The sequence below is a fragment of the Esox lucius genome, chromosome 22 (assembly GCF_011004845.1).
Source record: "Esox lucius isolate fEsoLuc1 chromosome 22, fEsoLuc1.pri, whole genome shotgun sequence".
Classification (NCBI taxonomy): Eukaryota; Metazoa; Chordata; class Actinopteri; order Esociformes; family Esocidae; genus Esox; species Esox lucius.
Window position 1 is genome coordinate 7,893,745 of NC_047590.1, and position 27,622 is coordinate 7,921,366.

Consider the following 27,622-nt stretch of genomic DNA (forward strand, 5'->3'; position numbering starts at 1 on the left):
CCTCGCCTCTGCCCTCTTCGTCCCAGGACCTCCCCTCGGCCCAAGTATCTCAAATCTACTCCCTTTGCCTCACTACCTCAACTGAGAAAAATCTAATTGAACGACCCTCCAACTGGTAATAACTAATAGGGAACCCGTTTATTATCAATGTGACCAACTTATAAGGAAATAGCCTCTATAAAGGCATTTTCGGCAATTTAATCAAACGAAATTTTTTATCAAACATAATAGTTTATTGGTTTCTATTTGATGCCGGTTTTCGTCAATTAGCCCCATACGCATTTTTCAAAAGCCACGTGAAACCACATAAATTTATCAAACTAGTGTTTATGATTTTACGACTGGTAATTTCCCAGCTACCACTTGGCATCGAAGGCAACCTATTTTTTTTACTGTACATGTGGAAAGAACAGTTAGGGCTGGGTTTTCCAGTTGTCTATCAAACGGTTTTCCGCCCCTTTAATGAAAGCATTGGTTAATTTGCACATCAGGTATTTGCTCATTGGTCAGTTTTTTGTCAACACAAAGGATCCCCTCCTCCCTTGGCCCGTCCGTGTTGTTAAACTGGGTGAGGTTCTAGGAAAGGGGAACAAGTAAATAATTTAAATGTCTGAAATGTCTTTCTTCCTTCCCAGCGTTCCAAATAGCAACACGAGGGTCCTGGCTATTCCAGCCGCGGCTTGCGCGTAAATGGGCTTTAAAGTTGGTAGTTTGTCTTTATTAGCGAGCAAGCTAAAGCGTTGGCCATTCATTCATCTTGAGCCGATGGCAGTGGGATGGTTTTCTTTTGTGTTAGCTTGCGACCGCTACTCTGTTATGGTGAGCTAGCTTTGGCATGTGCATTTGACAGGAGTGACCGCTCGAGCTAGCTACAGGCAGGATGCGACTAGTCACCTATTTTATCAAGACAAAGAAGGCGCTCACTCATCCAAGGGAAGTACATTCGATTTAAAACCACAGTTGACATTGGGCGTACGGACACTGATCTTGAGAATCTAACGTTACCCTTAGGGAAACAGGTTTGGTAGCTAGCTGACTGGCTAAAGTGAAAGCTAGTGTAGATACATTTGGATGCCGAGTGAAAATGGCATCTACAAAGGCTAAGGTTGGTATAATCAATGAAAGCAACTCTATTCGCGAGAGTGCTAAGACCAGCGCGAGCAGTCCCCTGTTATTGGCCGGAGCTGCATCGTTATCACTGAACAGCAGGACATACTCCCTCGATGACTTGGACACCATTGCCACAGTTGGTAAGTTTACCGAACTAGCTGTAGTCGTATGTTACCGTATACTGTACACTCCTAAAGGTGTGTCAAAGGGCTGTTAACACTAACTTGCCAGAAAACTAGCTACTGCGGGTACATTTGAGGCTCGAGCAACGAAAACCAAAGGCCACTATGGGATCTGCAGTTATGGAATTCTGTATAAGGTCGCGTCATGACATGGCCATGAGACGTGATGCGCTGCACCTAAAACACAATTTAACTCGGCGTCTGAATGTCATGATTCTTTATGTCTACTGCTAAATCGGTCTGCCTGAAGTGGGAAAAAGCATACCACTTCAGTCAAGCCCAATGCCCAGCCAAGATGGGCCTGTAGCTCAGAAGTAGTCATACTGTATACAGTCGGCATTTCAGCATTTCAATAACACCATATTAGGGGAACTCTAGGGGTCAGGTGTTAGGCTGGATTAATGGTTTGCCTTTATGAAATGATTAACTTAAGGGTTAGCTCTTATTTTTGTCATCAGACATGGTAGATTTTAACACTGCTCTGGGATGAATACATGTGAAAGTGATAGTGCCTCACAATATATCATCTTGTAAGGTGGTAATGGAGACTGTGTTACATTATCATGTATAAAGCTGTTCACATAGAGAGCAACAAAGCATAGTTCTACAAATTACACTACTTTTTGTCCAAGTTTGGTTGAGTTTGAATTGATCAGGTTAGAGAAAGCCCAAATCCACTTAGTTCTACTCACTTATATGTATTGAATAGAAAGCATGTTATTACTTTTCAGTTGTAGAACTTTTTATAACACATTTTCTAGAAACTTTGCAATATTGCATATTTGGGCTTCCATGATAGTAAAATGTGTGGTTGGACATGTCAGTATTATTCCAGAAGTATTTGGTTGTCTATAGATATAGAATATTCATAACTTTTACACAAGTGCATGAATGTGGTTGTATTTCTCAGTGTGGCATTCCTTTAAGACATATGCTGCATTTTTGAGATTGACAAAAAAAAAAGGCTCTGGTTCAAAGTGTTTCTGAAAATGTGGTGGTTTCACATGGGCTAAATGGGTGGAGTCCTTCCTGTGGTAACAGCAGTCAACGAGAATATGAAGAAAGTATGTTGTAGTGCAACACTGAACCAAGACCAATTCATCTTCTACTCAATCAATCAAATGTATTTATAAAGCCCTTTTTTACATCAGCAGTTGTCACAAAGTGCTTTTACAAAACACCTGGCTTTAAATGATAATGAGGACACTTGGAGAATCTCATTCTGAGCCCATGCTATTGTGGAAAGTGTGAAGCTTACTGGCCCCGCATAGAATCATCCAATTTACAGAATCGTTTCATTAAATGAGAGGGATTTACTTCTTAAGACAAATTAGTTAAATATCTAAATGAGGACTGCTTTTGTCTAATTGTCATTTAAATGACGAGGCACCTTGTGTGCCCATTACCGGCCTTTTTGCCCATCTTTCAAGCTGTTTTTCTGTCGTTCGCCTGGCCTTGTTCCATTTAATATTTAGTGTGCCAGAACTACCAACAGTCTGGGACTATGGAACTTGGCTCCCACAAAACAGAAATGGATTCTGTATTCTGTTCAATTACAAGTTGCGTCCAGCAAATCAATTGTCTGACGAACAGCCATGCACCCGAACAGCCATGGCGTATTAAAAAAGCGTTCGGTAGGTTACACTTCACATTATTCAATGCAGTGCATGACTTTGCCTTTGAAATTCTTCAGCATGAAAGGGCGAACCAAGCATGACAACAAAAATGTCACATGGCCAAACATTTCTGGTCGCATTCAGTCAATATGGTGAAAATAAAGAGTAGCATGTGGCACTGGTGCTTAAATGAACCGGTAAAACGCAGATGAGGTGTCCAAACATGCTCTCAGTGTTTGCTGCACTCAAGAGTATCACTTGTGAGAGCCAAACATGTTTTGTAGATAAGGGCAACATTATCTCGTTTATGTCTTTACAGTACAGCCAGGAATGATTTAGGGTTTTATTAGGGCCCACATTAGCTACTAAAATACCCATCATCTACACTAACTAAATCAACGCAGAACAAAAACCATAACATAATGCAAAACATTAATCTACAAGAACAGGTAGAGGGCTGACTCTGGGTAATGTTGGCTTCTGTGGCAAGGTCTCTTCCAAATAAAAATGACACATTATTGAACTGTTAGCTAGAGACTAATTGAGGGCATACTTTTCCTCCTTATTAGCCTACTGTTGAGTGAGATGCTCACTTGGTTTGCCAAGAAAACGATTTTCTCTGTAAAGTTGGTTGGAAGTTCTCTAAACAACCAGTCCACAAGGCAAGGAAAGTCTAATCTACATGGGCTATACAGTAACCGAGCCATCGCTTGCTTGTTGGGAATCTAGAGATGAGCAGCAATAGGCCTAGAAGGAGAGGAAACCTCTGTAGCCTACCCATCCATTGTTTTAGCACTGAATCTACAGTAAGATATCTACCTAATCAGTTAACTAACGTTTCTGTCATCAAGTAATCAGGACTGACTAAGACATACTTTTTTTTGGGCTTTGTTTACTGGCTTCCTGTTAGATTACTATGGAGACTGAGAACAGGGTAGGACAAAGGTTCCTTGTATGAGGTAAGCCGAACATTCCATGGCTCGGTTCCTCCTTCAGGGGATTGTAAGTCAGTCCTGGTTCTCCTTTTCTTTGTCTTCTCCCTCTATCCTGAATTGCGGTGATATATGACTAGGCATTTGATAGGGTGTTATTTTGTTTCTCGTCCTGACACGGGGATGAGAATAGAAAAACAATAGGAATAAAAACATTGTCAGGGAGAGCCAATGTAAAAATAATGTTTGCTAACATAGCAATCAGATTTTATGATCTGACCTCATTACACATCTGCTGTTGATTTATAATTGTTGATTTGTTTCAGAAATTAACTAAACTGGTTGTGTGGAGATGGCTGAACGCCTAAATCCTGATGCTGTTTTTCTCGTTTTGCCTCATCTCAGGCACGGGGACCTTTGGTAGGGTGTTCCTGGTGAGAGACAAGAAGAGCAGGGCTTTCTACGCCCTCAAGGCCATGAAGATCCCAGACGTGATACGGCTGAAGCAAGAACAGCACGTCCACAATGAGAAGGAAGTCTTGACAGAGGTCAATCACCCGTTCCTCATCAGACTGTGAGTCTCATCATTTCAGCATAACAGAGCTCAAAAACAAACACCCAAACATTCACTATAACAGCCCTATAACTATGAAGACCGTCCACCGGTCGGTCCACCAGACTGTCCACCGGTCTGTTCACCAGATTGTCCACCGGTCTGTCCACCGGTCTGTCCACCAGACTGTCCACCAGTCTGTCCACCGGTCTGTCCACCGGTCTGTCCACCAGACTGTCCACCGGTCTGTCCACCAGACTGCTTGATCCATTCCTAAACCGACAATCCAAGTTTACTTCCGCAGGATGTCATTAACCGTAAACCCCCCCCCCATCTGGTCTGACTGGTGTTCAAGGTTACTCAGGTATCTTTCATCACCCTTATTCAGGCATAAGCGAGCTGTCAATGTCTAGGCTTTATTATAGGCTTCAAAGATGAACATGTGCCTGAGCGATGACAAGGACAGTGTGGTGAGAAGGTTTTCCGCTCACACGTCTGTATAATCTGGTAAGACGGCAGAAACGTAGTGTGCACTAAAGTACAAATGCCTTCCACCGAATTGATAAGTGCCCCCGAACATACTACCATAGCAACTAGGGTATTTTTCTCTGCAAAAAATTGCAACGTTGTTGGCTGTCCATGTCAATCTCCAGACTTAAATCCAATTGAACATGCCACCCCAAACAATAACAAAGATGACTGAAATGCAAGCCTGGCAAAACATTCCCAGAGAAGTTTCACAGCATCTGTTAAGGCTATTGTCTCAATATCTTTTTAACCGTGTTCAAGTAAAAAAGCACAGGAAGGAAACTGCTCTGCTAAGTCACTGAAGCTATTGGTGATGAGAAAATATCAACCGGGTTTATTTTTTGGGTGGGAGGAAACTGAGGATAGATCAAACACATTGAAGTGAGATTTTTTTTATTAAAAGGCAATGAGATGCAGATTAGCGCAGGCCAAATTACTAGAGAAAAAACATCTTTCTCACAGTTTGTCTGCGGGACAATAACCAACAATACAAGGCTAAACCTGTACTGGAATTGCACAAGAACAATTCTGTATGGCCGAGTTACAGTTTTGACTTATATCTTCCTAAGATTCTCTGGCAAGACTTCAAAACTGCTGTCTAGCCATGATCCCCAACAACCTGACAGAGTCTAAAACATTTAGGAAATATTACACAATCCAGGCGTGCAAAGCTTTTATAGGCTTCGACTCACAAGGTGAATAAAACTGTATTAGTATGTTGTTGTATTTTGGGGGGGGGGGTTCCATTTATTTCGTCAGTAGGGAACATAAGCGGGGACAGACTGGAGAACAGTAGGAAGGGAGGATGCTGGGTTTGAACTGGAAAAGAAGTCTTAGCAGGGTCGATGCCTATGCAATCCACTGTATGTGCCACTACGAAACCTGTATCCAGATAATGTCAGGCATTTCTTTGTATTTCAATATAACTGCTTCCATACCTCGGCCACATGACCCCAATTAGTTTTATTTATGTCCCGTACCGCAGCAGTACATGCATTACACCCTGTAGGAACACACATGGGGACCCGGCTGTTTTGGTTTGACCCGGCTGTTTTGGTTTGACCCGGCTGTTTTGGTTTGACCCGGCTGTTTTGGTTTAATCTGCTCCGCTCCAAATGTGAACGTTTTGAGCAGCGCCACTCCGAAGACCCGCTGTGAGGGCACAGCCGCCCGCAAGACGGGCTTTCATAACGAGCCTGTTTGAATAGAGGGGCCTTGTTCCAATCTGACCGTGTTGACCATTTGTGGCCGCGCAGGTTCTGGACCCACCATGACGACCGTTTACTCTACATGTTAATGGACTACGTTCCGGGCGGGGAGCTGTTCAGCTACCTGCGTAGCCGCGGCCGGTTTGGGAACACCACGGGCCTCTTCTACTCCACGGAGATTGTGTGTGCCATCGAATACCTCCATTCCAGAGAGATCGTCTACCGGGACCTGAAGCCAGAGAATATACTGCTGGATAGCGAGGGTCACATCCGACTCACGGACTTTGGATTCGCTAAGAAGCTCTCTGACAGGTATGACATATAATGCTGTAATAATACTCATAATCATGTATTTGTCTGTCATAGTGCTATTCCGAAATGCTGATGGGTTTTATTTTTCTACTGGTCCCCAGTGGGAATTGAACCCACAGTCCTGACATTGTACATGTAGATGGCCAAGGTTGAGAACCTCTGTGGTGTGGGCGGGGACACGGGTGGAGCAGGCCAGTAGCCCATTGTCATCGCCGCTGTCTCTCCACACGTTCTCTCTGCGGCTGCGCCTGTGGGGCTCAGTAATGTGGGGTAAAGAGTCCGGTACCAGACCCAGAGTTGCCACCTGCTTTGATGTCCGTCGTATTGTCACATGTCCTGTATCCTGTTTTGTCGTACAACAATCGCCAACCGCCCTAACTGCAACAGCAACCTTGTGGCAGTGAATTGTTTCTCTCATTGTTGCACTGCAGTAGAAGTCTGTGGTAGGAATGGAGGGAGCAACTTTTGTAAAATATAATCAGTGGGCGAGCTGCCGTACTCATTGGAGAACTTGGGTTGAGGGTCACAATCGATCGTACTTCATCTTCGTGATGTACTGTTGGACTATCAAGCTATTAGATTTTCTGTCTGAGGACCCTTTGGGGGGTTTAAAAACGACTGAAATCTTGAACATTTAAAATATGCCAATACATCTCAATAAAAAAATCTAATAACAAATTTCGGTCTCAAAGGAACTGTGCTTAGGAGTGATATAAATGCAACGGAAAGATATTGGAACGTTCAGGAGAAACATCAGGGATGATCAGCACAGAAACGTATATGATCGTTTGTGGAGCATCAATTGATTTTCCTCCGTTATTTTTATGTGGAGTCATCACTCACTTTTTACATGTCCTGCACCGCTTTTTAGATGGGAACTGAAGCACGTGTGCTCCTGAGAGTGGCATTGCAGGGATGGGGTCAGAGTCGGTAATAGCTCCAACCACTCAGAATGGAGAGCCAAATTGATATGAAGAAAACAATTTCAAGACGCTCCAGATGCGCTTGAACAGTCCAGACTGCAGACTCTTGCTGTCCTTCAGTTGCAAATATCACAAGTCACAATCAGCCATGGCTTTCATATCAAGAGGCTGGCCGGCCACGAGAGAGAGAGAGCGAGAGAGAGAGAGAGAGAGAGAGAGAGAGGTGTTCCGGTCGTACCGTTCTTTATTTAAAGTGCTATTAAACATTTGAGTTATTAATTCATAGTTTATTTAATCAGTCCCCCGGATTTAGCCGATCTGCCAATTTATCTCTCCCCACAAGCCCAAGCACTGACCCTTTCACACCTTAGAAAATGTAGTACACCTAAAAAAATAAAATCTGTTTTAATTAGAGTGTGATTCTGATCTGATCGCGTTGCATTGAAACACGACATGTTCAGTCTGGACCAGTGCTTCTCAAACCTCTCCTGGGGTCCCAGAGCCGTTCCATGTATTAGATGCATCCCTGAGCTAGCACACCTGAATGAAATTACTGAGCCCTTGACTGCCTGATTCAGGTGAGCTTGTTCAGGGCCGCGACAAAACTGTGAGGCAGCTGGGGGTCCCCGGGAGAGGTTTGACAACCGCTGTTCTGGACGGTCTGCAGACCCCAGGTCTTGGGTGGTGTCTAGCCTACTAAGTGTCCTGTCACCCTGACCAGGATGAACAAAGCTGTGGCTAAAGCCACTGTATGGCCCATTGGTTTCTGGGAAAAGGTTTCTTTTAAATCTTGGGCCTACTATTCTACCTGGGCTTTTTGAATACCAAATTGTTCACTGGAATATATCCGTCATACTATGCAAACCTGCGTGAAGCAGGCTCAGCCTTGTTTTCTCTGTCGGCCATGTTGCTCTCTCCACGTTTTTGAGTTTGTGGGTTTGCGCATTTGAATCCTGATTGTACATCAAAATGTATTTTCATTTGAAGAGCAGCCAAGTAGGGAAACTAGTTTATATTCACCGTAGCCTATGACGCCCGCTAAGGCAGCTTTCTGCCAACATCATTATTTGGTAAAAAATAAAACAATTGCCTGTGAATCGAACAGTGTGTGGGTGCTGTGCGAACCTCATGGTAGGCTAGAATGCCATTGGTGCCACCCACCACGCTGAGATACTACACTTTAAACTTCTCAGAGGTTGTCAAGTATGCTATTGGACAAATGTGCCGTTTCCTAGCTCATCAACTGCTATAGGTCACCTTGTGCTATTAAAGCTGAGAAAAAAAAAAAAAAAAAAGATTTTTTAAAGCTAATTCCCTGCTGTTGTACTGTGCACATTTCACTGTGAAGCTAAGAGATATGTGTGCAAATTAATGCAAATGTCATGCGGTCCCACACATTCTGCTCATATGCAGTCTGAGGTCCCAAGACCTCCAGATGGGCCTTTATGTATTTGCGTTTTAGTCATTTAGCAGACTCTCCAGCCCAGAGTGAATTATCTAGCCCATCTTGACATGGCTAGGCGGCTGGCCCAGCCTGGTCCCGCCATCTGAGCTGCTGCCTCTTGTCCGCAGTTACTGCTGCAGCATGGGTTCAAATCCCTCTTGTATTTCCCGTTATCCTGTCCAACAAAGCATAAATATGCTTTAGAAAAGACAGCTATTTCGTTGAGGTACATGTTCTTGCTGTTATTGGGTTGTGTAGTTGTCCCACCTAGCTGTTAGCTAAGTCCGTGCCTGAAGGTGGAAAATGGAGGAGGGCTGTGCTCTGATTGGTTCCGTAAAGGCCGACACTCGTCAGTAGTTGGTGGTACTGTCGACCTACGTGAGCTGGGTCTCTCAGGTGTGTTAACCCCCCTGTGCCATGTTGAACATTGATTCATCTTTCGAATGATTGCAAAGCTGCTAGCCAGGCCGAACATAGTCCTTTGCCATTAGTCCAGCCTCTCAGTGCATCAAGACTACCAGATGTTCTAGCTTTTTTAAACCTACGATGTTACGATTAGGATTTTTATTTAAATAATTTTTCATTTGGTTTCTGGAAAGATTGTAACATTTTCTAAAAACGTCCTTAAAGTATATTATGAACTAAATCCTACCTTCCAATCTTGCCTGTAGGCTGTCAGAAACAAAACTACATGGTATTAGTATTACAGTCATGTAGATTACAGCCAAGGCTATGACGTTCTAAGTTCACAGAGAAATTTCGAACGGGGTCAACTGTGCGATTGTATGCTTTAGCTGCGAGTGACATCACAGATGCATACAGATATTTTCTGTAACTAGAAGATAGTTTAAATCTGTTTGCTTCAGTATACATATTGTATCATAAGTTGTGGGTGTAATGCACTGGACATTGTTGTGGAAATTTCTTATACAATGTATTCTGACTGTATAAAGGAGTGAGTCCCACTGTTAAGATAGGTACAGGAATGTGTGGGACCTGGTATTTGCATAGGGGACATCTATTGTCTGTCCAGATGGAGATCAATGGGTTTTAGGACAAGATAGCTGTCTTACCTACCATTTTCATAGAACTATTTGGAATTTAGAAATTGCCATCACAACATTCATTGGTTTTATGTTACTTCTGACAGTTCGCTACTAAAAGTTGTTGTTTCACTCGGTTTTTTTGTGTCTTGTGATTTATAACAATCTTCTTTTCAGAGCTCTTAGAATGAGAAGGTACATTTGTGATCACTCGACCTAGATGTACTGTATCACCTAAAATGTATGTAATGTCTCCCACTTTCTATTGCACTTCAAGAATGTTGTTCAATGTGACAGAACATCATTTTCTTTCATAGTATTTACTGTTTCCAACAAAGGTGTATGTGGAGCTTTAGTCAGAGTGGTGTTATGTACACATGTATAACTTACTGTTGCTGTACCTTACACATTCACAGGCTACCCAATGTTAAATTGGCAAGTTGTACCGCGCAACGACCAATTCAAACAAAATGTCATTGAATTCAGGCAGTTGGATTACGATCACGCATACATCACTGTCTGTCATCTTGTTTTTGAGGACTCTGGAAGAAAACCGTCTGTAAAGAGAAGGTTCCTGGAGGATCTTTTAGGTATTTAAACTGTGGGGGACCCCCTGAATGTTCTCTGAGGAGCTCTTTGAAAGGGTGCTTCAAATAACCTGTTCTTGATGGTTCCTCATGAGTCCTTTAAAGAACCCTTTAAGGTTGACTGTTGAAGGCGGTTTTTCATCAAAAGGTTCTTCGAAAGTACCATGAAAAGGGGTTATTTGAATTGTCCATTTATGTTTCCCCTCCAAGAACCTTTAGGGGTTCCCCCACAGTTTCAATGAAAAACCCTAGGAGGATCCTCAGAGACCCATTTATTTTTAGAGCGTAGTGACCATCCAAGCAGGAGTGTCCAGCTGGAATGGTTGTTTGAAACTGTGTCCATAACGAAGGCCAAAACATGGGCATTCAGAGATGTTTAAAAAGGGTGTCTCTGCTGTGTTCTCTTCCAATGCAGGAGAGAGCAAAAGTTAAGAGCATAAATTCAGTTGTTTGGCTTTTCCAATAGCAAACTTTTTCTTTTTTAACTAAGTGGATGAATAGGCTTCCTCACAAAACTGCGGTTTTAAGGAGTTAGTGGCAAATTCAGCTCATTTAGGTCAAATACAATCTGATTATTCTCGCGAGTCGCCAATTAAGTGGCACAGGGTGGTGAAACAAATGACTGAGAATTTTAACCATACTTTGACCCTCTGTCCAATCTCTGCATTACGGATATAAAGGATTGTGAGCATTTATGTCTTCAATACATTAAGCTGATTTGAATAAAACCGTTTTCTAAATTACTGAAAGGTGAAAAAACAAAACCACCTATAAAGTTGTTTTATCGTATTATCCAAAATATATTCCCAGGAATCTTTTACATGAGATCCCAAAACAGGTACTGGGTAGTCCTACAGTGATAAAGGAATTACACTACAGGAATCGATTGATCGATTGAATTGCAGTTACTTTGTTTTTGTACGAGAACAACTCCTGGGTGCTTTTCCGTAAACCCAGTGCAGCAGCTCCCCTGTTGAGAACATTTGTATCTGCGCATCTGCAGTGCAGCAGTGCAGCAGTTCTGATGTTGCAGTGGTGGGTTACAGGGAGCCTCCGCGGAACACAGTCTGACCCCTCTGACATGTGGACATAATGGGCTAAGATTACATTTTCTCTGGGCCGGGGGAGTAAAATAGATTTGGAGGAGATGTGTCTCTGATGTGCAACTTGTGACCCACTTAAAAGAAATGGAAGGGAAAAGGAATTGGTTAGAATGTGGTGAGGGAGGGGAGAACGAGCAGGCAGGTTGCCCCTCTTACCACTGGCTGGTGTTTGTGTGACTTTCAATGGGGGTGTGTGTGTAGCCTTCAATGGGGGTGTGTGTGTAGCCTTCAATGGGGGTGTGTGTGTAGCCTTCAATGGGGGTGTGTGTAATTTTCAATGGGAGTGTGTGTAACTTTTGATGGGTTTGTGTGTGCATGTGAGCGACTAGGTGGGCGTGTGTGTGCTTGACTGTGGGCGTGTGTGTGCTTGTTGGTGGGTGGGTGTGTGTGTGCGTGACTGTCTGTGGGCGTGTGTGTGCGTGACTGTCTGTGGGCGTGTGTGTGCGTGACTGTCTGTGGGCGTGTGTGTGCTTGTTGGTGGGTGGGTGTGTGTGTGCGTGACTGTCGGTGGGCGTGTGTGTGCTTGTTGGTGGGTGGGTGTGTGTGTGCGTGACTGTTGGTGGGTGGGTGTGTGTGTGCGTGACTGTCGGTGGGCGTGTGTGTGTGCGTGACTGTCGGTGGGCGTGTGTGTGTGCGTGACTGTCGGTGGGGGTGTGTGTGCGTGACTGTCAGTGGGGGTGTGTGTGTGTGTGTGTTTGTGTGACAGTCGCTGGGCGTGTGTGTGCTCAGTTTACAAGGTGTAAACCACAACACTCCACAGCCTGTAGATGTTTCCACAGTGCCCCCTAGTGGCAGATCAGAGTTGATGTTTTAGTTGCTCAGTGGGTGCCGTTGTATTCTCCTCTGTTGGTAGAGCAGCAGTGTCTTCCTGGAGTTTACACAGTCTGAGGTAGAAATGCCTGTCTGATTAAAAAAGAAAGGAAAAAAAGCTATTTCAATGCGAGCAGCTATTTCCTCTTTGCAACCAATGTGTGCCGTCCTTGTTCACTTCAAACTGAAAAATAAAGGTTGAAATGTGAAAATGACCAGGGACCTTGAAGCCTGCATACAAATTAACTATCTCCACGGCAACTGACAAAGAGGGTTATTATGGGGTTATTATGTCTTTTTTTTCCTTTTAATTTTCACATGTTATTCTGATCAAAATCATCCCCTTGTGTTGTTTTGTATTCTGGTTCCCATTTGAAACTTCCTCCTTTGTTTGAACACAGTCCAGATCCAGAATTCTGTTTTATTCACTGAAAATTCATCCAACAACAAAACCCAGAAGCAACGCTTCCAACAACCTATCCATCAGTAGCTCGGTTGAATCCACACACCAGCTGATGGGCTGCAACTACGAAGAGCTCCTGCTTGTGGGTTGTCACTGTGTATACCTGTGCCTCCTCGGGCTCCGATGTGGTCGCTCTGCACGGCTGCCTATATCGGCCCCATGGCTTGGTAACCGAAGACCTGTTCCATCTAGGGTCGGCTCAGGGGAATACGAAGATGCCGACCTGGGTGTGCAATGCATAAGGAATGACCCTGGGGGACGCGGAGGCCGGAGTAGACCTGGGTCAGACGTTAACGGCCGCGCAGTCAAAATAAAACACCCGGCTCTCCGTGGAGTTTCATAACCCCTGGTTGGAATGTAAATGTAATGTGTTTTCTTTTGTCACCCCCCCCCCCCCCCCCTAGGACGTGGACGCTATGTGGCACGCCTGAGTACCTGGCCCCGGAGGTCATCCAGAGCAAAGGTCACGGGCGGGCCGTGGACTGGTGGGCCCTGGGGATCCTCATCTTCGAGATGCTGGCTGGGTGAGTGTCCTCCACTTCTCCCGCCCCAGGTGTGGGTTGTTCCCTGTCGGAGGTCCTCTGACAGGCCCGGGGGGGTTGAACGCCAGGGGGCCCCAGTCCTCGCAGCCTGGTTGGAGTCCGTTCCATGTTAGCACTGGTGCCGGGCGGTGTGACTGGATTTACCGATCGTCTCAACCAGCTGTTCAAACATCGTCTCCAGGCGACGTAATTGTCTTTTTTTTCCCTTTTCTTTTTTCCATGGAAGAGGGCATGTATGAGCCGTCCACAGGGAGGGGTGAACTGGCAGGGAATAACGCAATGTGTTGACACACATTGGGTAACTAACAGTTTAAAAACCTTGGAATCTGAAATATTATATAGCCCACTCCTTACATAAAACCGATTTGAAACAAAAAGTTTAACCGGATTAGGCCTCATTTTGTCTAGTCTTGCATTGTTGAATAGTTTTGGTAGCTTAGACAGGGCATTGTATTCTCTTATAGCCTATACATACAATTTAATCAGACAAACTGTACATTATTTAAGCTTTCCTGTTTTAAAAATGAATAGGGCCAGTTGCCTTAAAAACACATTTGAACTATTTAAGATATTTACTTTACCTTCAGGCTTTCGGACCGCTCCAATAAACACAGGGGGGGTGGGAACAATGTCTCCTCATCTGTTTAGTAATTCTTCAGTTTCGGGCTGAATGATGAAGGTGAGCCACTAGACCTGAACATAGTCCGTTGCACAAGTTGTTTCCATGCCTTATAAAGAATTGATGAGTGTCATTGTTTTATCTTGTGTTTCTTTGATAGGCAAAACATATTTTCATTTAGGTAATGTTTTTTTTTTTATTCTGGATTGCATAAACAGCGTAATCATTTCTATGGTTTAACTGTTGTTGCCTTTTCTAAATGCTCATATTTTTCTGAGCTCTGGGGAGGTAGGAGATGGGAGAGTAAACCCTCCCCCGTGTTGTCCTGCATGTCTCTCACGGCCGCACGCTCCGCGGACCAGGGGTGTTGTGGCGTCGACGCCATCGACCGCGGCTGTCTAACATTGTCCACAGACGATTGTAGTCCCGCTTCCCGGCCCTCATTAGCACAGCCATTCAGGAAGTATTCTCCAAGTGAATTAGCTATTCTCTGAAAATAAATAAATAAAATGGAAGATTGTCAGCTTTCTTTCCCAATTGGCCGTGTTGAAATGGAACTGAGCCCACTCTTGCATGTTCCATGGAGAATATGGGCCCTGTCTATTAACAACAGATCCCGGGGGGGGGGGGGGGGGGGTTGTGGTGTTGCAACAAACAGGGCATCGTCTGCAGGGGCTCATTGAAGACACCAGTGTGCTGTTATTCAGTGGTGGTTGACCTTAAAGGCTTGTCACTCTAGAATGAGCTTGGATCCAGCGCCAGACAGCCTTGTTTTGCGGTGGCAATGGAGGTCTTAAAGAGCAAAGAAAGTTTCCGGGTCAAGGAAAGGTCAAAGATAACTTCTTCTAAAGCAGCGCCTGTGTAGGTTCTGTTGAGGCCAGTGTGTTGCATTAACAAACTCCTGCGGCTTTATCCAGCCCTTTCATCTGAGAATCCCAAGGAGACCGACTGTGCGTCATCAATGGCGCTCCCCTCCCTAAGCAGTGCACGTCTTCTGAGCTGGGCCGTATGGCCAAACACAGTGCCCTTTCCCGCGGATACGGCGACATTTGGGACTCGGCCCTTCACGCCGGGTCGTTTAGCTGTCGTACATCTGTGGCCTGATGTCTATAAAAATCCTATTTCGGCTGTGCTTCTGTGGAGTATGCCGGCCTTGAATGAGTGACTGAGTGGATGTCTGCGAGCAACAGGGGGCTCTATTTAATCCGTATCACGGAGGTTCGGCATTAGAGCGTGATTGAAATTTGAAATGACTTCGCAAGAGAGGCCCGCTTTCGTGCGGAGAGCTGCAAACGTTGACCGAATCTGCTGTTAACTTCACGTTTCCTTTTGCGCAATCAGGAGCGCTTCAGTGCTAGATTGAAGAGTCCCGCGGTCTTATCAAGCATTTCCTCAAGCACAAACCTCCGGATGCTCCTCTGCTCCTCTTTCTGACAAGGTCACCAATTTAAAGATCTGATCTGTGTAGCCTAGCCTACTGGATGACAAGTTAAGTGCTTGCTTATTGTTCACATTTGACATGCATTCCTGCAAGCCCTCACATAGGCTTTGTATGCACTCCCTGAACCAAGCGACTCTATAAAAACGCCCGCTAAGTGGCGTATTATGTTACATTGAGTGGTGGTTCTTATACGCTATAGAAAGCAAGAGAGAGGCAATAAAGGATGTCATTCTTTTTAATAATTATGTTATGATGTTCACAATTAGTCACCTTTTAGTTTTTTGCAGTTCAGAACACAGGAAGCACTTGTGTTTGTTGGATTTTGCTATGAACATGTAGCACAGTTCCTGTCCCCGTTCTGATTAAATTACTTTTCTTAAAAGGTTATCTCGCTCACAGATGCTGCTTGGGTGGACGTATATGGTGGCAGAACCAATCAAATGGCACATGGTGACAATTAACATTTACCAGTTACCATGGGTAATGACATTGTAAATATACAGCTGAGGCGCAGGAACGATCAATAATGCCGTTCTTTATTGTTTTGATAATGTATGTACCGAAATATGTTGAAGTATATTAAACCAATGTGGCGATTAACCACCACAAAATGGATCTCCCTGAACAAAGATTCCTACACATTGAGCCACAAAACCTTTTTATAAGAGAGAAGAGAGAAAATAATAAACCACTTCTGGATTCACAAACTAGGTCTGTGTGCTTAAGCCTAAAGCATAACATTAAAGAGTAGCGCATCATTTGAACCTAAGAGAGTTTTGAGTGTATAAATCCAGAACACTTCAAATCTTCTTAAAATAATTTGTAGGTCACCACCTCTAGGTGACTAATTATATTTGTCAGGGTTATGGTTTTAAATTCATGCCTTAGCATAAAATCCACCTAGATACGCCTAGTATTTGGATCTGTATAGGCCTAGTATTTGGATCTAGATAGATTATTCACCCGTAATAATTATAGTTAACCCATAGAAGCCTAACATTGGTTAGGTCTGTATGACCAAAGCAATGTGCTGCTGTCCTACCCCTCGGCCCCTGTGACTGTCTCCGCACCTCGGCCCCTGTGACTGTCTCCGCACCTCGGCCCCCGTGACTGCCTCCGCACCTCGGCCCCCGTGACTGCCTCCGCACCTCGGCCCCCGTGACTGCCTCCGCACCTCGGCCCCCGTGACTGCCTCCGCACCTCGGCCCCCGTGACTGCCTCCGCACCTCGGCCCCCGTGACTGCCTCCGCACCTCGGCCCCCGTAACTGCCTCCGCACCTCGGCCCCCGTGACTGCCTCCGCACCTCGGCCCCCGTAACTGCCTCCGCACCTCGGCCCCCGTGACTGCCTCCGCACCTCGGCCCCTGTGTTTCTCTGGGGTGTTCATTGGTCTTTGCTTCTGGTGGGGAAAAACTTACTGCCCATTTGAGGTGTGTTTATACTGTAGATGCATGCACACACACACACACACACACACACACACACACACACACACATATATATATATATATATATATATACACACACACACACACACACACACACACACACACACACACACACAGGCAGGGTCACCTGGGCACTGAGCTCCCCATGCACTTAGTCCAAGATGGCCTGATCGCACACTGTCTCACACACACTGTCACACACACACACACACACACAGGCCAATACAGTCAGAGACAGACAGTCCACTAGGCTTGTATCATCCTGTATTTAATCTTGCCTGGAGGGGAAGCCTGCACTGTTTAATGAAAGCGTGCGCGTGTGTCCCTCCCACATCACAACGTCTTCTATGGTCTGTGTAGCCTATTCCAGATGCAGGCAAACCAGCCAGAAAGGATTTTTATGAGCTGGTTTATAGGCCTTAGCCCACTACAGGATGTCCAAACTGTGGGCATGCATCCAGGAGTATCCAGGGATGAATATATAATTTATATATATAAAACATATAAAAATATGTTTTTGGGATAGAAAATACATTAAATGTTAAATTACTAAGCCCAAATGGAGAGAATGCCGAAAATATAATTGGCCTATTTTGTATGATAGAGAACTATACAGACTAGACAATCTTTGAGCACTAGAGGCCCAGGCTCCTATTGGCCACATAAAAGTGCATGGTATTGCACCTTGAAACTGCAACATTTTCTCTCAGCATCATGGGAAAATATAGAATTATCTTTAAATTGCCAACATTTTCTCTGTGAAGATGAAGGGTGTCCGTGGTACCCAGGACACAGACAGGACTCCGCCCATTGCCACCCCTATTATCTAACTCCTTTTCCCTAAGTCATTATGGGATGTAGAGCTGTGTAGCATGCAGGAATAAAGGGGAGGTAGAGGGGAGTAGCCTGGGGAAGTGGAGGGGAGGGGAGGGGAGGGAAATAGCCTGGTGAAGTAGAGGGGAGGGGAGTAGCCTGGGGAAGGGGAGGGTAGAGGGGAGGGGAGTAGCTTTGGGGAGTAGAGGGGAGGGGAATTGACTGACTGCAGTGTTGTTCAACACTTTCCTCCCACCTTCTTCCAACTGTACCTTCCTCCCTCTGCCTCCAGGAAGATCAGGGTTCATTGGAAAGTAGCTCTGTTGATTCATCATTTGGCTTCCCTCATATTCTTCCAATACCAAGACCCCTCCTCCTATCCTCTCTCCTTTCTCTCTCCTCTCCTCCTGTCCCTCTTTTTTTTTTCTACTGTCCTCTCTCCTTTTCTCCTATCTCTCTCCAAGTCTCACTCCTGTCTCTGTCTTTCTCTCCAAGTCTCGCTCTTTCTCTCCTGTCTCTCACCGGTCTCTCTCCTTTTCTCTTGTCTCTCTCCTTTTTTGTTGTCTCTCTCCTGTCTCTTTCCTCTTCCCGGTCATTCCTCTCTTCCTTATACATTCACTAAAGGACACGTCCACCTTGGTAAGGAGCTCTTCTGAAGGACTTTACTCTGATCTGAGGCCATGACCGAAAATCATTAACTGACCTCATTGCTCCTCTTCCTCCTGTCTGTATTCCAGCCAGTCTATCTTCCAGACGTGTGCGTGCCGACATCCGCCAAGGCACCCTTCCTTTGATCATCGGGATGTGTCCTTCGTCTCGGCCAAATGAACGCATGACACATTTCTGTTAGAAGAGAAAAAAAAACGGTTTCACATCTAACGACTTCCAGACCCCCATTCCGCAGACAGTGGTTTCTGACTCCATTGTGACCGGCCCCTGTGATGAACTGGTGTGGTTATGCGTCTGTCTGCTGTGTGTGTAATGGGTTTAAACGGCCCGGTCCGTTATGTAACGCATCAGGCTGCCCGCATGATAGCTGGTCCAGGATGGAGTGCACCTGGGCTGGGAGAATCCAGGTCTTTGCCGTTACAGCGTTGTGTTACACACACACACACACACACACACACACACACACAGGTGAGCCAATGAGGACGTCTGTAGGTGGAACTGGTTAGACTTCAGTTAGGAGGACCTTGTTGTCACTTGTGTCCTGCTGTCACGTGCTGTAGTAACATGTCTGCTGAACAAGGGGGTTGCCCATAAAAGTCAAAAACAGACACATAGTGGTGTTTTCCGTCTAACTATTGAGTGGATCTTTTCACCTGTGGTGGTCTAGAATGCAGCGATCATGTAAAGCCCACGGACCTCAAACATCTACCTGGGTTTCTACTCATTTTCTGAAACCCATACACAATGTCACTCCTTTTATCTTCCCTGTATAGAAAAACTATTTCCCCAAAAGTTTTGTAATTTTTATTTTTTATTTTTTTCAAGCTACCTCCTGGAATTATGTTTCAGTATATCAAAAACCTGTTCTGGTGGAATACTGGATATTTATTCTAGGCGTGGTTTAAACATGTGCTGTCAATTACAGGCTACGCTGATGTCTAGAGATTGGCTTCACAATGTGTTGAATCTGTCACCATGATATTTTAATTAGGGGAGTGTGATCATAATGGTTTTCAGCAACCAATCATTCAAACAATTTTATAAAGCCCTTTTTACATCTGTTGTGAAAGTGCTTCTACAAAACACCCAGCCTGAAACCCCAAGGAGCAAGCGGCAACAGTGTTGATGCACAGTGGCTAAGAAAAACTCCCTAAGAGGGGTCCGAAACTTGGGAAGAAACCTAGAGTGGAACCAGGCTCTGAGGAGTGACCACTCCTCTTCTGGGGGAATATTTTGTAATTAATAAATGCCTGTGGGCTTTGTCCAGAGTGTGTAACAAATAATCCTGGTCAGATGCATGACCAGATAGACAGGGACAATCGGGGGAGGGGGGGGAATGGCCAGCGAAGCGACAGCTGGAATCGTTAGGTATCGTCTTGATCTGCGACACAGCCAGGATGACTTTGGACAGGGACAGCTACAAGTCTTTCAAGCCTGGTACTCCAGAGGTGTGGGCCAAGACCTCATGTCCTCCTATGTTTGAACGACCACACTAGACCCACGGCCTGCTAATTTGGGTGGGGCACTTGAGATGCGTTTTTTTGGACTGCGGAAGGAGAGAGTCAACCTGTCATCTCCTCATTAGCTCAGTTGGAAAATTGGAATAACCCGTTGCGATTTCTTACCATCCAAGTTTTCACTAGGCGTAATGTGCGTTCTGTCTGTCAGGCCTGCGTTTGTTGTGGCCAGTGTGTGGCTTCGTTTTCGCAGCGTCATTTCAGAGAGTCACATGTGTCCTACTGGCTCACAGAGAAGGCTGGGCTGAGGCAATTAATTACTCATTCTGCCCAACAGTGGGGGAAAGTATTTGTTTATGTCAAGGTTCCTGGCCTGACCTCGGCCCGGGGATTGGGCCTCAGCCCTCTGCTTCCTGCCTCTGAGGCAATGTATTCATGGTGAATCCATTTCATTCCCTTCTCTTAGTGTGTGCCAATGGAAAAACACATTTGATCATGGGATGTTTTGTAAAACATTTTTACCATCTGATCTTCCTTCTTACCCTCTAGGTACCCACCATTTTTCGATGACAATCCGTTTGGCATCTATCAGAAGATCCTTGCCGGAAAGCTGGAATTCCCGCGGCATCTGGATTTCTATGTGAAGTGAGTGAGCTCGACACAACACACACCCAAGCCCAGGGGATCACTGGTGAGATGATGGAGGGACAGTGCTCGGCCTAGCACGCGCTGCAGCACCGTGATACATTACTGACCACACTTGTATCTCTCCAACTGACGAGACATCGACGCTGTCTTTGCCTCCACTGGCTACGGTCCAGTGCCTTACCTCGACCCACCAGGGGAACCTGGCCCAGTCAGACTAAGGCTGCAGCCGTCAACGGCAACGCCTCTGGTGCCGGGTACGTCTGGAAGCGCTGACGTGTGCGCGTCCACATGGAGGTGCGCGTTTGGATGAGGCGTGGTCGCAAGCAGATGACTAAGCGTGGGTAGCGATTAGCCTGCGACGCCAGCCCCTCGGCGTTGCCGTGGGAGGACATCTGTCTGCGCGCGCGCGCAGGGGGAGGGGGAGGGGGGGGGGCACTGGGCCAGGCAGACGTCACTAATACACACACATCAGTCCTACTGCCACCTAAACACAGAGAGTAGAGGGGCTTTCTCTCTTCCGTATTTCCCCTTCCATGTCACTCTCATGGGAGGCCATCCATCAGAATCAGATGGGACCTGGGCACACTGAGAACGCGGCCTGTGTCTGCCTGTCTGTGACTGTGGGTCTGTGTCTGTTCATCTCTGTGTCTGTCTGTCTGTGACTGTGGGTCTGTGTCTGTTGGTCTCTGTGTCTGTCGTTGTTTGACTTTCTATGTGTGTCTGTCTGTCTGTGTTTGTCTGTTTGTTTCTGTGCGTCTGTCTGTCTTTTTCTGTGTCTGTCGGTTTCCTGCGTCTCTATTTCTCTCTGCTCCTCTGTCCCTGTCTCTACACTTCTGTAGCCGAATTCTTCCGTCTTCCAAACCAGATGACGTGTCCCATGTGTTTCCTGTTAGTATAGTTGCACGGTTATTATCGCAGGTAGGCTAGCAGGACAGTCTGTCACCCCACAGAGTACAGCAGAGCCAGTATTAATCTCGCGCTGTGCTATATTCCCGTGAAAAATGGTTTACAGAGTGTGGTTGCATAAGATGATTGTCTAAAGTTCCACAAAAGAGGCCATGGGGAGGGTTTGAGACATAAAAAAATGATTATAAAATATTCTGACTGTCAATATGCGACTAGTGTATTTATGGCTGTGCTGGCAGCTCATTGGTTGTAAGATACAGCAGCTTTATTGAAAGCTCACTCTCTGTCAGCGGCGGTCGCATATCATGGGAAAACGTACACTCTGTCTTTTTAAATGCACTGTGAATCACGCTGGATTCCTCCCTTAAGTGTGCTCATGCCAGCAACCGTGCAGTTGTTAAAAGTCTTTGTCGAACTTTAAACCGGTCACTTTCCCTCAATCAAAAGAGGGGGAGGGGGAGGGGGAGGGTGAGTGACCTATGTGTTTCCATCTAATTACACGCACACGCACGCACGCGCGCACACAGGATGCACTTCTCTGTTACCCCACGGCACCTTTAAGTCTGTCAGGTTATCTGTTGTCGGCCAGGCACATCCATCTTGTTGTCAGCTTTTGGATGGGCGCAGACCTCTTGGCTTTTGACCAAGGCTGCAGTCCTGCAGTAGAAATAATGCCTGCGCCCACTCTCTCTCCCCACCGCCACCCCCCAACACCCCCTTTACTGTCTGGAGATAAAGATAGTTGTTTGTGAACTTACTTCTGACTGTGTCTTTCCTTTTCTCCCCCCCCCCCCCCCAGAGATCTTATCAAGAAGTTCCTTGTCATCGACCGAGCCAGGAGGTTAGGCAATATGAAGGTGAATTTCAAGATTGTACTGAAATAATTCTTTTGAGATTCAGAATTAAGTAAGATTCACTGCCCCAATCAGCAGAAAAACAATAAATGGGAGCACCGTAGAAGTGGAACGCCTGAGAGGAAGTGGGTCTTTCTGTTTGACATCACATTCTCAATTCTGACACAGTAAATGAAAGGAAATAAATGTCTGCATTTGGTTTCAATTAGCTGAATATATAACGGACGTTGTGCAGGTAGTTTCCAGCCTTGAAGGGCAGGGAGGAGACGGTAAGGATTTACGGGGGGAATTGCATAAACATAATATAGCACTCTCAGCAAGTCAGTTTAGTGATCTGACGGATCTGATCTCATAAACCCTTTAGTTAGATTATCTCGCCAAACTTTGTTCACATTTTGTATTTTTTTTTTTTACAAGGGGGAATGGCGTTCCGACAATTTCCTCCATACAAAGCCAATGCCTGGATTCAATCCTATAGAGGCAATTCCCGATTACTTTGACATGCTGCATTTACCGTGAATGGTAATCTCTGCATTCAGGTCCTTTCATCTGCAGTGCCTATAACCTTTTGGACTGAATGCTGTCCAAAGTCTCCTCTCTCAAAATGCAAGTCTTGGCCTAACTTCTGGCTGAAGTCTCCTTCATCTGCTAATTTCACTCTTTGTTTACCCTCCACGTGGACATGTGTAAAGCAGCCCACGCCAAGCAGTAAACATTAAAGAAGTAAACATGAAAGAAGTTAGTTTAATACAAACTAGCGTCCAGCATGGATGTGGCTTTTGGCAGAGTTGTTGGTTATTCTGAATACTACTGCGCCTTCCTTCAATGAAAATTGAACTGCAGAACCAAGATGTTTCATCTGCAGTGTTTCCACAGGGCTACAAACTGTGGTGCACACAAGCTTGAGATCTCTGCCCCTAGTTGAAATCCTGCCTAGGCCCAAATCTTATTCATCAGAATAATCATTGATGAAAACTGAAATCACATAATCCACGCAATTATATTGTTCTGTCTGAGCCTTGACAGATCTTTGCCATTTCAGAGGCACAATCTGTCTCCCAGAGATTAGTTCCTTACTTTTCCATGATATTTCATCATGACTGGTCGTACTACGTGGATACTCTATTGCCAATAAGGTGATGTCCGTTTGTAGTAGCAGGGAAGCAGAGTGCCATATTAATTTTACATCAAAGTTGTTAGCTGTCTCCTGTTAATACCCTCTCCCATATTCCCTTTATAATGCCTGCCTGTCACTGAGTAGAGCTGTAATTCCGGTGGAGTAGAGCTGTAATTCCGGTGGAGTAGAGATGTTATTCCTTAAGTAGAGCTTTAATTCCTCTTGAGTAGAGCTGTAATTCCTCACCCGTCTTTAGTGTCATTGAGCACTGGTAATTCCATGGTCCAATGCTTCTGCTCTATGCTAAATTATAAAAAAATTAAAAAAGACTTTTAGTTTCTGTAATCTAGCACTATGATCAATGGGAATCATGTACAAGTATGATGTTCAATGGAAGGATGATGTCTGTTGTTTTAATATGCACTGTTCAGAGTCATAAGAGGCAGTGTGGGAGTGTTTGAAGGCTCTTTTCAATAAGACAACTGCTGTTAGGAACAATTATTTAAATTAATATTATTCACCCCATAGTGGTTTACTGGACTTGTGCCTTGGGGGGTTTTCTGAAAAGAATTGCTAGTAAGCTGACTCATCAGCCATCCAGTGTTCTAGCTCCACTCCCAGGATTTAGAGGAAATCACCAGACACCACAATCAAAAAAGGGTCTGGAAATAAGAATGTATTTTATTTTTTTCTCTCATTCCTGATCTGGAACCATTTCCAGACAAGATTAACATTTTTATGTCTGTTTATTCCTGCTTTGTTGGAGAATCCGCTGACGGCTCTTGTGCGAAATTCCTTCTCTTGCAGAATGGAGCAGACGATGTAAAAAAGCACAGATGGTTCAAGTCTATAGACTGGGAGGGTGTACCTCTGAGGAAACTGAAGGTCTGTCGCGTTGGCTTTCTCTCTATCTCACCCTCACACACCAATGAGGACATACATAAACATGGACTTAAGATACACCAGCGGGTTACAGTAACACAATCAACCGTATTTATTTTTAAGTAAATACTGACTTTATTAAACTACCCGTTTAGTGTATAAAAGTGGTGAGAAACTAAGTACACCCCCTACAAAGTATTTTATTGAGTTATGACACGTCAGACATTTGTAGGACCACACTTGGGTAAAGACCAAAACGACTGAATCTGTGAGCTTTGGACAGATGAGTCGTATGTAAAAGACTGATTGACTGTTATGTGAACCGGCTTCATGAAGGTAGTTCAGCCAAAGGAGGCAACACCACCTATTATAACCATATACACTCATATACTCAGGGTTTATTTGTTAAAATAGGTGACCTTCATGTGTCAATAATGTTGAAGGAAATAAAAAATAAAAAGGCAAATTACCGCAAGGTAAACATACATTTAACATGACTCTGTATGTTATGTATAAAATCACCTGTTTTGTAGCTCTATTCATTAACACCTTTATGTTGTTTCCTCAGCCACCAATAGTTCCCAAGGTATCTCACGAAGGTGACACATCTAACTTTGATGCCTACCCTGAGGACGAATGGAACAAAGATGCACCTGTGCCTGCAAAGGATTTAGAAATATTCAAGAACTTCTAGACTGTAGCAACAGAGAAAATGAAATCTAGATTTTCGAGATGTGGAGAAAGACTCAGATCTTCTGGATATTGCTGAAGAAGAGAGACTGATAATTTATCTGTGATTTCACTTGCGCATTGTCAAAAAGAAGACTTCCTCACTTCTATGTTTCCAAATTTTTCATGTTAACAATCGATCTTGTGTGTGGAAGAGCGGGATAGAAGTCACCCAAAAAAGAACTTGAAGCAACATCATGCTAATATTCATCTTAAGACTGATCATTTGTTTTTATTTTTCTCTCGTGATGGGAAAACCTCAGTCCTGAGTTTATTTATGTTTTTTATTTGTTTCTCTGAGCCTTCTCCTATTATGCAAAAAAGAAACTTATGGTCCTCTTCAAACCAAAGGACATTGTTTATGAGAAAAAAAAAAAAGGTTTAAAATGCAATAATCAGGAATTTTATATCTTCATCTTTTTATACTTTGTTGGGTTCCTTGTTTCTGTTTTTGTTGGGACTTTTAAGAACTCAACTAACTAAGCAATGCTTATCATCCAAAACCGGTATGCTCTAGTCAACTGTACATACAATAGATGGTAGATGGAATGTACAAATGCAGTTACTATACTCTCATTTACTAGTTAGTAGTTTGTACTGGACTGTACTAGATATTTGTCAGTGAGAAAGTATGGAACGTCTACAGAAAAGTAATCCAATACAACGCCAAGCAAGCTTTGTAGTATATTTTTATTGGCTGGGTACTAGTTAAATAGGCTGTTAAAATCTTTAGCTGTAGGTACTTTAGCCGAGCTGTATTGCATGTTTGCTACAAGGCTAGGAAGCACTTGTAGAAGGTGCCTTACATCAACAAGTTGGATGGGTCAGAAGGCTTCTTTTCGGCTGACAATCAGTTTGAATTGGAGTCAGTGGTACTTTTTCAACTGTATTTATACAACACTCAGAACTTGAGCAGTGCTGTTGACATTGTTGACTGTTGAACATAACACATGTGGACTTGCTGTTGTGTAAACAAAAAAGTGTTGATTTTTAATGTATGTGGAATGACTGTTCACCCTACTGTTTTTGTCATAGTTCACAGTGCACATTGTCTATGTGGAGGGGCGTGTCACTATGTTACTGTAGGTCTCCTCCACTAGGTCAAACTGTAGAATACAGATCTCTGTCTGATTTAATGTGCAGCCAAGCTGGTGGTTCATTCGTAGTCTCATCACATCGATTGGCCAACCGCTCCAGGCAGCCAATAAACATGGAGATATCCCTGCCACCTGTCGTACCCTCCAGCCAGTAGGAAGCTCATCATGAATAGAAACCCCATTGTACAGTTACTCTGTTTGACATTTCCTGTATCACAACCCAAACCCTTTCGGTCCCGTGTCAACATAGATTATTGGAATTGAAATTTGATCACTTGTATAAAAGAACAACATGCTCCTTTACAAAGCCTGGAAGGCCCATTCAGGCATGATATTTTATTTTTCTGTGTTAAAAAATGAACCAAACTCGTCGTGAGTTTCTTCTGTCCGTTCGGGGTATTACGGAAGGCATGCATGGTTGGTTACCTTTTCTTATTTTCTTTTTCAGAGGGAAGTGTTTTACACACTTTTTAAAAAAAACAGTCAATTTTGTTGTTTATGTATTAGTTAAAGTGAAACATAAAGGAAAGAAACAAATACTGTACTTACAAAGGGTGTGATATGTTGTACACAATGCCCTTTAAACAATGCCTTTTGTCCCAAGTTGATGGATTTTTTATTTTATTATTATTTTACTGTTTACCAACTTTGTATGGCCTTTCAAACTGTCCATGGTGCAGCACTGCATTTAACTCCTTCCGGTACTGCTTGAAAGACCTTCACAACCAGGATTAAAACCACCTATCAACGGATTCTCTTCCTTCTCTGAAGGTTGTGTGCTGGAGTGCTTTGTGCTGTAAGACCTTGGTGGGGATCTATGAATTCAGCTTGGGATGTCTTGTGCTTTGTTATTTTTGCGAACTGTGAAAAGTTGCCAACTTGTGGCGTAATGATGTGATTGACAGCTGTCTGGTTAGCCAAATGCTGTTTGAGGAACGAAACATTTATCAGATTAAGCTGGCCATATAGTAGCATTAGCTACCTCTAATTCCAGTCATCAGACGTTAAATGTTGGTGTTTCCTTCCTTTTGTTTGTGTGTGTTAGTGCCTTAGACCGAACACCACTATCTCTAAAGCCATGAGTGTTTACAGTGGAAAGTCACTCCTCATGTTGCCTGTTAGATTAATAATTAATACCAGGACTGCTCCAGAGATGCTCCGCAGAGTGGAGAGGCCTTGATTAAAACTGACCATTGAATCCTTTAGGACAGCCTCTTCCCAAAACTCAGCGAGTCTCTTCCCTATGTGACGTAAACGCAGTCCTACTTTGGGCAACTCATTTCAGAACCCCGAAACAATAAACTCGGAAATAAACAAAATGTGTTGCCCAAAGTAGCACTGACTTTACGTCAGCAACTTTCATTAGCCGCTAGATGCAGTTTTAGAAACAGCTGTTTCTTCGTAAATCTTTGATTCCGATCTGAATCTGTCCAGATTGCAGTGTAGGTACTTAGCTAGAATTGCTGTCTCACCAACCACGCTATTAAATCTTGGTTGGTCCTCTGCAATGTCCCCAAACCCAGACATACTACAAGACCAGGTACTGGGGGGGGGTGAGTAGTGGGGGGATGTGAATGAATGTTCTG

At 44.4% G+C, this 27,622-nt stretch overlaps 1 protein-coding gene across 1 annotated transcript; it reads left to right on the forward strand.

Annotated features, from left to right (window-relative positions):
* Positions 1-420: 420 nt before the first annotated feature.
* prkx (protein kinase X-linked) lies at positions 421-26,789 on the forward strand. Its single transcript, XM_010890995.3, has 8 exons — positions 421-1,250; positions 4,246-4,414; positions 6,178-6,441; positions 13,219-13,338; positions 20,353-20,448; positions 22,157-22,214; positions 24,136-24,213; positions 24,779-26,789. Exons 1-8 carry the CDS (start codon positions 1,085-1,087, stop codon positions 24,902-24,904), a joined length of 1,077 nt encoding a protein of 358 aa, XP_010889297.1. The 5' UTR covers positions 421-1,084; the 3' UTR covers positions 24,905-26,789.
* The last annotated feature ends 833 nt before the right edge of the window (positions 26,790-27,622 follow it).

Bases quoted from the DNA above. Each gene is read 5' to 3' on its own strand.
- prkx (XM_010890995.3), top strand. From the start codon at position 1,085: ATGGCATCTACAAAGGCTAAGGTTGGTATAATCAATGAAAGCAACTCT. The intron at 1,251-4,245 runs GTAAGTTTACCG...GCCTCATCTCAG, and splicing joins GGACACCATTGCCACAGTTG to GCACGGGGACCTTTGGTAGG. The intron at 22,215-24,135 runs GTGAATTTCAAG...CTTCTCTTGCAG, and splicing joins GGAGGTTAGGCAATATGAAG to AATGGAGCAGACGATGTAAA.